The 15,291-nt window shown below is 38.1% G+C and overlaps 1 protein-coding gene across 2 annotated transcripts in view; it reads right to left on the bottom strand.

Moving 5' to 3' along the window:
- The window catches only part of LOC126354803 (huntingtin), a 472,584-nt gene that overhangs the window by 146,391 nt on the left and 310,902 nt on the right, over positions 1-15,291 (bottom strand). For both annotated transcript variants that reach the window (XM_050004721.1, XM_050004723.1), the window contains exons 36-38: positions 7,569-7,793; positions 553-781; positions 332-473 (exon numbers count right to left, since the gene is read on the bottom strand). In XM_050004721.1, the coding sequence (XP_049860678.1) occupies positions 332-473; positions 553-781; positions 7,569-7,793 (596 nt within the window). The remainder of the gene's footprint in view (positions 1-331; positions 474-552; positions 782-7,568; positions 7,794-15,291) is intronic.

Below are 15,291 nucleotides of genomic sequence, written 5' to 3' on the forward strand. Positions count from 1 at the left end.
CTTTACTTTGTAGGAACCGTATGTTCAAAACCATAACTTTTTGTGTAAAAATAAATGTAAGATTAAGAAAGTATATGTTCTAATGTACTAATCTGCACACCTCCAAACCAAAGGAAGTATCTAACAGACAGGAGAAGAAAGAATGAATTCAGTTTTAAACAGGACAATCACTTAATTTACAAACTGTGTTGGCAGTAAAGATGCCTAATGAAATCTATCAAAGAGGTATAAAGTAAAAGGAACAACTGTGACAAATTAATTATAGTTTGACAACATTTGATTAAACCTGCTTGTTTTGATTATGTAATTACAGTGTTTATAATATTCTTACATTATAGGTTTGAGAAGAAATTCAGGGACAATTTTAATGGCATCAAGATGGCAGTGCTCAAGCCAGAATACCATCGTAGCCATCTGACAACAAGCATGGGCAATACTAAGCATGTCTGGATCTTCCAGAGCAGGACCAAGAGCTGAAACAGAAGAACACACGTAAAACTGCTTCATTCTTTTGACAATTACCCTCACAAAAATTTATTGCTTTTCACTTACCTTGGCTTCTAGGGAGCTGAGGTAACTGACATCCTTCAAGCACATGTAAAGTGCAATGGACCAAAGCACTGACAGCAGAGGCAACCCAACTGCCATGTTGAGTCTGGCCCAACACTGCTGAAAGGTTGGTATCTTGTATTACAGAAGCAGCACAGTTTAAAGAGGCCTCTAGGTGTTGGGGCAGGATGAAACTTCTTCCAGCCTTTGTAGTAATCAGCCAATTAATAGCCTGTAAAACAATTACACTGACACATAGTATACCATATTTACCTGAGAAAAAGATCAACCCCCCCCCCCCAACTTTTTATTTATTTATTAATTTTTAAGGGGCTCCTAGGGAAAAAAATTATTCTTGACATGTTTTGAATAATGAAAACTACCAACTGTTTTACTGATATGACTTACACGACTAAAAAAGTTAAATTACAGCTGTTCTAGGCTTATGACATTTGTGAACTACTTGCATTTTGCCAATACAGCGAGATATAAAATAAATAAAAAGAAATGGTTTGCATTAATTCATATCTTTACTTACAGGACTAAAAAAGTTAAATTACAGCTGTTCTAGGCTTATGACATTTGTGAACTACTTGCATTTTGCCAATACAGCGAGATATAAAATAAATAAAAAGAAATGGTTTACATTAATTCATATCTTTACTTCCTTCTTTGCTTAGTATCTCTGCCTGTGGTATCACTATTTTTAGTCATTGTCATGATTACCTGAGATGACAGTTTTTCCTAATCAAATGAGAGGCGAGAAAAGAGGCAGTGTATTTCCATGTTTGAGCCACAATAAAATTTATAATCTTCGCTGTCACAAATACAGGGTGTTTGAAAAAGAGCTCCCTAGTTTTAAGTATAAATTTAATGGGGAAATTAATGAATAATTACATCAATTAGTACATATCATGAAAGAGAATTCCTTCAAGTTTTGTTTAATATTAGTAGATGTCAACGTGGAATCCATTTGTTGCCCTGCACTCGTGAAGGTGGTATTCCTCTTCTCACCATTTATTCACCTTCAGGTGTAACTGTCCCAACTGCCGTGACAATTCTTTCCTGTAAATGATTGATATCTCCGATCATTTCACTCCACACAACATTTTTTATGTGCCCCCAAAAGAAAAAGTCCAGTGAGGTTAAGTGTGGGCTTTGTGGTGGCCAAGGTATTGGGCCAGCCCTGCCTATCCACCTTCCTGGAAAGCAAGTGACAAGAGCTGCATGCACATGGATACTGTAATGAGATGGGGTGCCAACTTGTTGGAAAAACACAAGCCCCTTTTCCACCTCAATATCGTCCATTTGGAAAAAGACATACTCTGTCAACATGTCACTGTTAACGTCCCCATTTATTGTTTTTTCTACAAAAATGAAAGGATTAATCACATAACCTTCCATCAAACCACACCAGACATTAACTTTCAGAGATTACATTGATGCTGAATAACTTCACGTGGATGCTTTGCCCCCCAAATTTTGCAGTTATGACGATTAACTGTTCCACTGACATGAAATGTAGCCTCATCATAAAAGAGAATCGTTTTAGAAAAAATTGACATCATCATCATCAATTCAGTGTAGAAAGTCAACAGCAAACTCATATCTTTTGTAGGTGCACAACTTGTCTTTTACACACATCATCATACACAGTACCTTTAGGCACTCCTAATTGTAGACTACATCTGGCCAATTACTTTTTCAGGCTCCGAACACACAAATCACGGATCTGTTCAACAACATCATCAGAAGTTCTCAGTCCACCTGTTGATTTTGCTTTTAAAACACTATCAGTTTCCTTGAAAGACTTTAGCCAATGACGGATAGTTTTTGCTGTAGGTGGTTCACCACCATACTGATTCAGTTTTCACAAGCCAAGTAAAACACTGTGCTTTCTGTTGCAGAGTACACATTGTTGCCGAGTTGCACTGCACGCAGGCCTGGACTGAACTGTGTGTGTGTGTGTGTGTGTGTGTGTGTGTGTGTGTGTGTGTGTGTTGGGGGGGGATTGGTTTCCAGCGCTGGTGCCATCTCGTGACCTGCCAACTGCAGAGAAGCCAAACCTGGAGAGTAGATAGTCAAACACCACTAGAACAGTGTATGTCACTTTGTACAGATTCTAGGACACATTAAAACTAGGGAGTTCATTTTCAAACACACTGTACTGTACTGTTTTTTCTGAATATGTTGCAATTTCAAAAGTTGTGGTTACAGTGGGACCTGTGAACAGGACGTGCTGACACAGTTGTTTTTCCCAAATAAATAGTGGATTTCACGTCTCTATTGACATGAGAATGTGTTAATGTTCCTTCATCTCTTTCTTTCGACCATGTCTGCCAGCAACTTTCTCAATGGATGCATGGAACCAGCAGCTGACAAACCCTCTTCTGTTCCCATCCTATTTCACATGACCATTGAGAACACTGCTGCATTGAACACATGGGTAGGCCACTGGTCCCTACCTAAATTTTTATCATCTCCAGCAGAACTGTATAGTGTTGTTGAATATTTGTCCAATTTTGTAGTCAGTTCAGTTCTGACTACAAGTGGATTCAGGCAAACTGCAGTTTGAACCTGGCAGACATTCACAAAAAGTCAGTGTACACTGTATACTTTCCAAGGCCCACATCACAATGAAATTTGCTGCCCTATCATCATTCCCCTCTCTAAACTCATCCTAGTTCCCTGCCAAGCTGGCGTAACTGTTCTCCCTCAAACCCTTCTGAATTCTCCAAAAGAAATGTGCATGTGACCTCAACTGCAAAAATCTTCATTTGTAATTGTAAGATGACCCCTATGTTAATCTATCACGCAAAATAAAAATGTTGACCTCAGTATCAATAAGTTAATCTTTGAATGTAAGAAGACCCTGCCCGCTCCCCCTCAAATGGTGAATTTCATACAAAAAAAAAAACCTCTTTGTATGAGGGTAAATATGGTACTTATTTACTATCAAAAAGATGGAAAAATAGCGACATAAATACGTGACAAATTAGGAAACGTAAAGATTCAAGAGTCAATTCTTTTTGCCAATTTTTCCTTCTCCTCCGTCTACTAAATTATCCCATTTTACTTTGGGCTGGCCTAAGAAAGCTTATCAGTTTTCTTATCAATATGAACTACTTCCACAGTATCAATTTCTTCTCCATTTCCTACTCATTACACTGAATACACTAAATAATCTGAGTCTAACAGAACACACACTATGATCTGGTGCAGTTATGACCATCTACTATTTATGCAGTTATCGAAGCTGGAAGCAAAGCTGTGAGGACAGGTCATGAATCATGCTTGGATTGCTCAGCTGGTAACACTGGTAACAGCACTTCCTGTGAAAGGCAGTGCTCCAAATTAAAGTCCGGGCTCACCACACAGTTTCAAAATGTCAGAAAATTTCAGGACAGTGCACTTCCTGCTGCAAAGTGAAAGACTGATTCTGGGATTAACAAATGGGGTACGACATATTGATCCCTCTAGAAAGCTCTTCACACACACTATTCCTTATGTAAATACAGTGATTTAAAATTACTGACAAACTTATACTTCAGAATAAATTCTATAACAACAAAAATAATGAATTTTTGACAATATAATGTAACTGGATAGATAAAAAATATCTACTCACCAAGAAGCGGCAGGACAACACTCTCTCTCTCTCTCTCTCTCTCTCTCTCTCTCTCTCTCTCTCTCTCTCTCTCTAACACACACACACACACACACACACACACACACACACACACAAGGGTTTAACTTACGTAAGCTTTTATTGTTGAAGGGGAAGGAAGAGGGGTGAAGGAAAAGGCTCTCTCGCTCTCTCTCTCTCTCTCTCTCTCTCTCTCTCTCTCTAACAAACACACACACACACACACACACACACACACACACACACACACACACACACACACACACAAGGGTTTAACTTACGTAAGCTTTTATTGTTGAAGGGGAAGGAAGAGGGGTGAAGGAAAAGGATTGGAGAGGTTTAAAAAAAATGGGTACAGTTCAGAAAAGTCACCCAGAACCCATTCGGTAAGTCTCCCCTGGCCTGGAGTTCTGGGTGACTTTTCTGAACTGTACCCATTTTCTTAAGCATCTGCAGTTCTTTCCGTTCACATCTCTCCCTTTCCCTTCAACTCTTCTGCCAAAAGAAGGAGCCACTGGCTCCAAAAGCTTGCATAAGTTAAACCTGTATGCATGCATGTATGTACGTGTGTTCTCCTGCCACTGCTTGATGAGAATGTTTTACTCAGTATTCTTCTTCTCCTTATCAACCAAAATATTTATCCTCGATATACTGCTTCTCTAACTTCAATTCTAAGAACAAATACTCTCTTAAGCACAACTGAATGGTTGACAGCTGTAAATATTTTCTTCTGAAGAAAGTATTATTTCAAATTTTTAGTGCATTTCACGTCTCTCATCCTTCATTCTTTTTTTCCCAGTTTTTAACATGCAAGAAGCCCTCTATATTTTATTTGTTAGTTTTAATCATGAATTTTCTATTTTGACAGAAATCAGGTTGTCACTAGTATTCTCTCATTTTTAAAGAATCATATTTCTTATTATACTGTCCCCCCCCCCCAGTTGGCACATACTCTAAAGCAAATTTCATAACATATCAAGAGAAATTGAGTTATGACATATAAACTAAATTTATTTAATTTCATATCCTTTTTTTTTCTTTTTACTCCCCCAATGTTTTCCTTTCCCTATTTCATAATAAAAAAGTCATATTTCGGTCTCATATAACATCTTACATAGTCTGTCCAAAAAGTTCTGTAACCAATATCATTCCAGACATACAAACATCACCAGCATAGTAGCTGTGCTGGTAACTTGAACTGACAACTGAAAACAACAGATATGAATTCAACCGGTCAGGTGTGAGCTGTAAGCAGGCAGAGTTAAGTAGTGGATGTGCAGCCATAGTGTATCAATGTTGTGTCACAAATTGCGATCAAGCAGCATCTATAAATAATGTGTCCAAGACATGCTGCACAGCATTCTGAAGATAATAAAATGGTGTCCAAAGTTTGTCCCATATATCTCGAGTTCTGAGCAAAAGCAACAACATGTAAACGCACGCCATGAAAAATATGGACAATTCTTTTGTAGAAAAAATCATCACAGGAGACTTAACGTCATCAATATGAGCCTACCATAATGATAAACTGCAGAAATTCACATGAAGAGTCTAACACTTTGATGACATAACTGGCATTCAATCCAGTATGATGTGTGGGTCGAACAACATCCCAAAGAAGGACCATTCTGACAGTTTCACAAGTCTGTATGAACATTTAGAGGATTCCAGACTGATGGAGTATTCTGTAAACACATCTTTTCATTCAAATTTTTTTTATTATTTTTGAGTAAATACTTTTCAAAAAGCTTCATGTACCATCTCTGGGGGGAAAAAAACACCTCTTGTGTATCATCAGAACATGTCATATCTCAAATTTTGGTATCTGGGTTCTTCTTTGACAAATGAAGGCAATTAAACTGAAAGAAATAAACATGCAAAAATAAACAGATGAGTTCATTGTTGATTTATTGTTAGAATTAACTGAAGCAATAGAACTAACAGCCAATATTCAAATTTTACAGCAGCTGGTAATTTACTGGAGGCAAATAACACTCCAAAACATTCATTTCAGACAACACAACATGAAATAAAAAAGCACAGATGTGTGCAAAATCACTAAAATGGTGAAAAACAAAACAGCAATGTTTTAGAGCTTAAAAGGTATCACCTTTTATTCTTTTACTTTGTTTCATAATTAAAGAATAACACAAAGAAGCAATATGGGATGCGACAAACTTGAGCTAGTGCATCCAATTCTGGAGTACCACTCAGGCATTTGAGACTCCTTATAATCTGCACAAAAAAGACATAAAACCATTTAGGTGCACAAGGCTGATACCAGGCCAATACAGCCTGCATGAAAGAATAACAGTAATGCTCAGAGGTCTTAAATATAAATCTTTAGATGAAAGATGATCATGTTGTTATGAAGCCCTTGGAAACAGGTGAGAGTGAATAATATCAGTATTATCTCTCCCCTCCCTCAACTGTAGAATGGCTTGTAATGTATAGGTGTAAATATAGATTAGCAATAAGTGGTTGCTCCTCCTTTCCAACTCCATCCTGACAGTTTTATTCATTACTTTCTCTTTCACTACTAATGCCCACCTTTGGTAGATAGTTTCTTTGTCCTAGCCTGTCAAGTTTCTACGAAGGTTTATTTACTCATACTACCTTTTTTTATTTTGTCAGTAGTACAGAATTACATAGTTGCTGCTTTCAATGTCACTGTTTTTCTTGACCACTGCAATGAGTACACCATTGCCATTTCCCATTACCCACTCCTTTTGGTATACTCTTAAGTTTATTAGATTCACCATAAAAATATAACTACTATCTACTTTAGGTCTAAGCCATGTTTTTGTACCCATTATATTGTGAGCTCCATTGCTTTTTAGGGCTGTTTCAAACTCTTGACACAGTGCTGTAAATCTTTCAGTAGCTGATCACTAGAATTTTAATACTCTCATCAATGGGGGCCATGTCTTTGGGGGCCTTTTTGTGGTATCCTTAAATTGGATGATCTGTCTCCTCCCACCACATGCTCCAACCCTCTCTCTCTTTCCCTGGAGCTCTGTAAGTTTTCCTGCTTGAGAGTTACAGATACAGCCCTAGCACATTTTTTTTCTTTCAAAATAAGTGAATGCCTAATGCAAGGCGGTTGAGAGTTTTTCACATATTATATGTGTCACACAATACACAATGAATTGTAGTTTTTCTCCTCAGTATATCAGTTTTTTTAAAGCAATTCAAATTATTTATATGACTAGATTGTCTGCAAGATGTTTGGTTACAATAACCTAGAAATTTTTTAATGCACTTTAGTATATAAACACTTAAATGCTTGCACTTAGCTTTTTAACAATTATTTAAATTAAAGCTGTATAACAAAATGTCCAATGTAATCTACAATGTCATGTCAGTAACATACCTCAAGACAAATAACACCAAACTTTGCGAGTGGCTCACAATCCTGCTGAGGCACAGATGGCCATGAACCCAGAGCAAGCTTCGGCAGAGACTGCAGGTAGCAGGTAACTCCAGGAGCCAATTCAAATATCAGGTCCCAGAATTTAGTATCAGACAGAAGATCTGAAAGACGAGATGTGTACTTCACTTCCCTGGGCAAAGGACTTCTGCCTTCAGGGTTAAATACCTGAAATAAAAGAATACACCTCTATGTCAGAATTATCAACATTAAATGACATTTTTGTGTGTCATAACTGGTAGTTACTAGCTGTACAGACAAATACAACTCACTCATTTAGTGAACAGGACACAATAACATGCGGCTCTCTGGCAATATAGACAGACATAAGACAATAAATATTTTTCTTCATCATGTTGGAAGAAACTATTTTCATCTAAATTCAAATTTCTAACAATATAATTTAGAATTTTAGTTATTACTAATTTATTAATCTGATTAGTTATTGATGATGTAATATGATCGAATACAAAATTAGTTTCTTTCCATACATGAGTTCTGCAGTTTCTGAATGTGTTCAAAGTTATCACAAGTTGAAAAGAAAATTCTAGAAACAAATCATTCACCTTTTATGTGAAAACCACTGATGTTTCTCAATGGCCACTTTATAAACAACTTACATTACAGCACAGGCACTGAATTACATTATAGGTGCCTACTAAAATGTTTTCAATTCTGAAAATAATTTCCATAAATGAACTCTACTGTTCATGCAGCAAGGAATAAAAAATATTTTTAACCAGTTAATCTTAACATTAGCCTTATACTTTATAAGAGGTAAGAAAAATAAGATTAAGGTTTAATGTCTCGTCAGTGATGAAGTCATTAGATGAAGCACAAATTCCGATATTACAAGAATGGGACAGGAAATAGATTGTGATCTTTTCAGAGGAACATACTGAGCTTTCTCACTGAGAGACTGCCACTACAAGATTTTGACGACACCAACAGGACAATAAGTACTGACAACCCACGAAGTGGTGGAGAGAACAGTTCTTCCTTTGACTTAAGAACAGAACTTCCATCCACATTTGATTTGAAAGACAAAAAATTGGATGCTATTCAGTAAAATCTAACCCTACTTTAGAACGTACATTTATATTACTGTAGTTTAGTGTTATTTCTCTGGAAAACACAAGCCGACATCTGCAGAACAGTAATGTCTTCTAGTGTTGTCGCTCTTCTAGTAACTTCAAAAGTAATACTCTGCAAACAAGGGAAAACACAACTATAGGAATCCATGATATGTGTGTGTGTGTGTCATGGAGAGAAAGAGAAGAGAGAGATGCAACAGTGTATCGTAACTGATACCTGGAAAAAGAGGGATAAGTTAAACCAGCAGCAGGGGGATCATCTCATACCTATGGAATACATGTGCTGACTGCAATGATGAAAAGATAGCTATCATGGACAGTACAGATGGGAAGTAAACTTATCAAATGTATTTCTTTTAAATATAACCCTGTCAACTCATGATGATTTTAAAAGAACATTTATTTATTTAACCACATGGTCTGATACAAACACTAGTGATAAGATTTAGATAATTGACATTTGAAGCTGACTGTAGAACAATTCTGCTGCCCCCTGTGAGTAAGCACCACTAAGATAAGATATGAGAAATTAGGGCTCATACAGAAGCATACGGACAGTCATTTTCCCCTCACTCTATTTGTGAGGGGGACAGGAAAGGAAATCACTAATAGTGGTACGGGTTACTCTCCACCAAGTGCCATATGGTAGATTGCGGAGTATCTATGTAGATGTAGATGAAGTGTGTTACAGATGTTGGACAAAATTTGTTAACATTGTTAATATATATTATGGGCAGATTGTGGTATTATAATACAATGCAACAGATTGGCTAAGTTAGCTTCACTGAATAGTTCTTGTTTTGCATTTCAACAAAGCCAGCAAGATTACTTTTCTAGATATTGTTTTATAAAGCAAAAATAGTGGCACAGCAAGTAGGACTTCACTGCTTTAATAAACTGGATGTTGTTTTCAATAGATTTTATACATATGGGTAGCTTGTTGAACAGTTAAGAGACCAATGTGAAATGCTCCCTTTTGACAATGTTGAGTGTTTGCACATAATACATGTATATAACATATATAATGGGCTGGTGCTTCCTGTCGAAAGATTCAAGTGGCATCCTAGAGACATTTTCGCTGGTGGCTCAGAAGTCTGATGCGAGAGCCGACTTGGCGCCCACAAACGAGGCAAATATGAGTCACTCCAGTAGGAGGGTTAGTTCATGTCTGCACAATCATTTTGCAGCTAAGCTGTTAAGCCATACTTGGCCATGCATCTTGCTTCCATCTGCAGTTGGTTGCCTCATTTTGCTGCAACATTCAGCGAGTTGCTCCCACTAGTCACTGTCAATATTAAATGTTCACGTATCACGATTGATGCAGTCTCTAAAGTGTAGTGAAGGTCTTCCATGAGGTCTCTTTGCTCCTGCTATTTCACTGAGTAATGTGTGCCAGGGCAGACGATGCAGATGTCCTAACCACCGCACATGACGTTGCTTAAGTGTGGCAGCAAAACTCTGTTGTTTTGCAGTTTTCAGAACCATATCATTTGTCACATGATCCTTCCATGATATTCCCAAGATGCTCCATAAGCACTGCAAGTGAAAGATATTGAGCTTTTGTTTCTGTTTGGCATACGACGTCCAAGTCTCAGCTCCATACAGGAGAGTGTTCAGTACACTTGATCTATGCACAAATATTTTTGTTGACAATACAAGATGTTTGTTATCCCATGCTTATGTGCGGAACTTCCCAAAAGAGATGGCAGCCTTTACTATTTGTGCATTTATCATGTCATCCAGTGAGAGATCTTCTGTCATTATTGAACCAAGGTAGCAGAATTTATCAACTACCTTCAACAAGAAGCCGTCCAGTTTGATGACAGGCGGATCCGTGTATCCTTGTGCCATGACACCTGTCTTCTTTACGTTTATAGACATGGAAAAGAGCATGCAGTAGAGAATTTTCTTTTGCAGATACTCTTGAGTATGTGCTACAAATGCAGCATCACCAGCAAATAAAAGGCTATTTACAAGCAGGTCTTTGCGGACACACTTGGATCTGAGTAGAGAAATGTTGCAGAGCTTCCCATCAGCTCTGCTATGCAGATGAATGCCCAGGTTAATTACACCAACAGCAACTTTGAGGGGTGCTGAGAAGAAAATATCGAACAGAGTGGGAGCCAATTTCCAGCCTTGACAAAACCCTCTTTTGACTGCAAATGGGTCAGATATTATTCCGTTGAAGACCATAGCACCTTCCATATCTTTGTGAAAAGCCATGATCATCTTTAAGAGCTTTGGAGGACACCCTACCTTCAAAAGTACTCCATACAGTCCTCCTCTGCTGTGTTGAAAGCCTTGTTTAGGTCGATAAAGCCAATGAACAGAGGGGTTTTCTGATCGTGGCACTTTTCCTGAATTTACCGGAGTGTGATGACCATATCAAGTGTAGATTGTTGGGGATGAAACCCACATTGTTCCTTAGGGTATATGCACTCGGCAAGCTTCTGAGGTCTTCCCAGCACCACATGGGCAAATGTTTTTCCAGGTGTACTCAGAAGTGAGATTTCACAGCAGCAGTTGCAATCACCGTGGTCACCTTTACCTTTGTATAAAGTAACAATATTGGAATCGCGCATGTATTGTGACACGGTACCCTCAGCCCAACATTTCAGTAAGAGGTTGCAAATCAGTGGAAAAACTGGCTCAAGTTTTACAATTTATGTGAAGATGTTGTTTTTGCCAGGGCCCTTCCCACATTTAAGCTGTGCAATTGCTCTCTGAAGCTCCCCCATAGTAGGCGTGACATCCAAGTCATGGTAGGGTGTCATCTGAGGAATTTCATCCATTGCGTTTGAACTAATATTGATGAGATGTGAGTACAGGCTGGAGTAATGTTCTACCCAACAGTGCAACTGACAATTTTGATCTGTGATGACTTTTCCATCTATTTCCTTGAGAGGTACGCTCTTCTTTGGAATGGGTCCAATGGCCCACTTGATAGCCGAGTACGCACCACCAATGTCACCAGAATTGAAACACTCCTGTATGACAGTGCAAAGTTGCAGACACTGCATTGAACAGCGGCCTTCGCTTTGCTTAGCTCCCTGCTTGTAGAATGCGTGGGTTTTTATGCCAGATGACAGTAGCCTGACGCTTAGCCTCATGGAGAGGTTTCAGGACATCTATGTCCTCAATAAACCAATCCTGGGATTTTGCTTCCAGATTACCAAACACATTTCCAGCCATAACGGTAAGAAGCAATTTTAGCTTCTGCCATCTTCAGAAATAGGAGTGGCTGGGTCCCAGGGATCCACCTCTCTTCATACCTCGTCACTAAATACTTCTACTGCAGCAGTGTTTCTTGTTTGGCAAAGATTAATTCTTGTTTTGCAAGGTGTTCTGGCAGAGTGAAACTTTTTAGTCCCTTGTAGATTTGAGTTTATTCTAGCATTGTGTTTGTGTATTTCACTATTTTTCTTGAGTTGCAGTTTTTTACAAATTTTACAGTCTTGAAAATATATAAACAAAGCAGGGTTAGAATTTCCACCTTCCTGAAGATTGGTTTGCAGAAGTCTGTAGGTCTGTTTCCATTAACAATCCTCATGGTGTTCTTCTGGATTCTGATTGATTGTAGCCCAGTTGCTGAGATGTTCAGTAGTCAAGTTTGAAGCTTTCTGAACAGCCTCTGTGTTATCTCCTTTTATGAGTACAGGGGGACACCTCAAAATAATATGATTTTGTGTGCATATTATGGTACTGTGTGCATCTACATTCAGGCGCTAGTCATTACTATACAAGTAGAGGTTTCAATAGTCAGTCCTGGTCCACACCTTGTTTAACAGTTTTACTACTTTGGTTATTGAATTTAGTTGTTTTTCATGTACTACATGCTGACTTTTTGTATGTGACTCCTTAGAAACAATGCAACCCATTCATTTGCAAGTTCTCTGATTCCATACTGCTCAATTTTTTACAGCAATATTTTGTCATCCACTGCATCACAAGCCTTTGACAGATTTAGTAATATTCCTGTAGTGAGTTGTTTTGTATCTTGACAGTTCTTGTATTGTGTTAATTCAGTCATATACTGTTGTTTCTGTGAATTTATTGTTTCTAAAAACATGTTGGGATAAGTTCAGTAAACCTTTTTTAACAGTGAAGCCTGTCAGTCATTTGTGCATAATTTTTTCAAATATTTTAGAGAAACAGGATTAAACTGTGATAGGCCTATACTAGTCCATGTAAAAAAAAAAATCACCTTTTTTGATAACAGGTATTACTTTAGGCAGTTTCAGTGCTTCTGGGACAGTACCTGCCAGGAAAGACCAGTCCCAGAGGCGAGTTAGTGATTCTGCAAATAGCATGTGCACAATTTTTGGTGATAGTTGCGAAAGTACCATCAGTGCCAACTGAATATGAATTTTTTAACTCTCTGAGAGCTTTTGCTACATACACGTCAGTGACTGTTGTAATGAATACTGACTCTGTACATGTGTGATTTTTCTGGTTTGCTGGTTGACATTTTGTGTTTGGATTATTTCTGACCAATTTTTTGACTATGCTCATAAAGTATTTATTGAATGTGTTCACCACAACTTCTGGATTAGATATCAGTTCCTTGTTGCATTTAATTTCTTCATTTCTGTGTATGACTTTTTTTCCCCTCTTTCTCTTTTTATAATATTCCACATCACTTTCACTTTGTTGTTGGATTTTATAATATCTCACATTGTTTTTACTCTGTCATTGGATCAGACAATGTACTAATCATTGTGCATTTTTACCCTCTCTTATCATTCTTCTGGAGATACCTGAAGTATTACTATTATTCATCCTTACTGATTTCTGTGGAAATGCTTCTTCAAAATGGAGCATCGCTGTGTCAAGACATATATTACATTTTATGTTCAAATCAACAGCTGTATGCATCTCTGACCAATTATCTTTAAGTAGGATGTCATTTAGTTTATTTAAGTTATCTAGATTATCTGAATTGTAATACCTTCATACAGTTTTAGGTGGGATTGGGTTTGAGGAACCTTTGTTTACATCAACATTTAGTATGACAGCTTGATGATTGCTACACATCCTGCATTGTATACCTAAAGTGTTGGACAAAGTTTACAGTATTTCTATTTGGTCTAAGTTTGTCTTGGATGTGCATCTTACTGTAGTGGGCTCGTTTACAGGGCCATGCAGATTTTATGGTTTTGTAATGTTAAGCAATCCCTCCCTGTTTCTACTTTGGACGAGAAAGTCATTATTAAAGTCACCACATATAATGACGTCATTTTTCCACAGGCATACTTTGCTTAGAAACAAGTAAAATTTGAGCAGGAAATCGTTTAGATTACTGAAAAGGGGTGGGTCAGTAAACTAAAGCTACAATGAAATTGAAATTTCTATGTTTTATGACAGTACTTAGACATTTTGTCAGTTCCTATTTCCTTCAGGGAAGGTAGTGGGCTAGATTCAATATCTTGTTTTGTGAAGATGGCAATCCCACCATGTTCATCACTAGATCTGGAGTAGTGTTCACACAATTTGAAATTTTGAAGTGAAATTATCTTCATAATATCAGTGCAGAACCAGTGCTTTGTAAGGCATACTACTGAGATAGCACTTAGCTCACTGTTTAGCAAAATGTTTAAGCCCATAGTTTTGTTGGTTAAGGACTGAACATTGTGAGAGTAGATTTTCAGTCATATTTACTGAGGATCCGTGAGTGTCAAAGAGGATAAGGACTATGCCAGCAGCAGTTTAGCTACTGGCAGGGCTTGCCCAACTTGGCAGACCTCAGCAGAGGAGGCACAAAAAGTGTGTCACACACCATAGGGCAGGGAGGGCTCAAAAGGCACAGGGAAGCCAACCTCCCTAGGGGAGTAAACCTCATAAAAAATCAGGGTGGTGTTGGGTGTGGGGGCTGATAATGCCACACTGTAAGAATGTCATACTCTGGAGCCACAAGGAGAGCCTCAGATGCTGCACGCAACATCAGAGCATGACTCTGGCAAAGAAAAATAGTAACATGAAATATACGAACAATGTCGAAATCTGGAAAAATGAAAGCTGAAGAGATCTTGAAATTTAAGTACAATCAAACAGTGGAAAATCTAGGATGGAATGTAACAATGTCATGTGAAGTAAAGTTGCTACTCACTGTATAGTGGACATGCTGAGTCGCAGATAGGCACAACAAAAAGATTTTCACACTTAAAGATTTCGGCCAATGACCTTTGTCAACAATAGACACACATATGCACGCACACACACACGCTCACAGAAACGCAGCTCACACACAACTGCACTCTCAGGCAACTGAAACCACAATGTCAGAAGCAGCACCAGTGCATGATGGGAGTGGCGACTGGGTGGAGGAAAGGAGGAGGCTGGGGAGGGGAGAGGAAGGGATAGTATGATGGGGATGGCGGACAGTGAAGTGTTGCAGGTTGGTTAGTGGGAAGGGGGATGTGGGAGTAGCAGAAAAGGAGAGAAAGAGACAGAAATAAATAAATAAAAATAAATAAAGAAAGAAAAAAAATAAGAGGAGGAAAAATAAAAAAGATGGGTATGGCTATGGGAATCTGCATGGCACTATCCTATGCCAACCTATTCATGGGCCATCT

The sequence above is a fragment of the Schistocerca gregaria genome, chromosome 3, assembly GCF_023897955.1.
Source record: "Schistocerca gregaria isolate iqSchGreg1 chromosome 3, iqSchGreg1.2, whole genome shotgun sequence".
Lineage (NCBI taxonomy): Eukaryota > Metazoa > Arthropoda > Insecta > Orthoptera > Acrididae > Schistocerca > Schistocerca gregaria.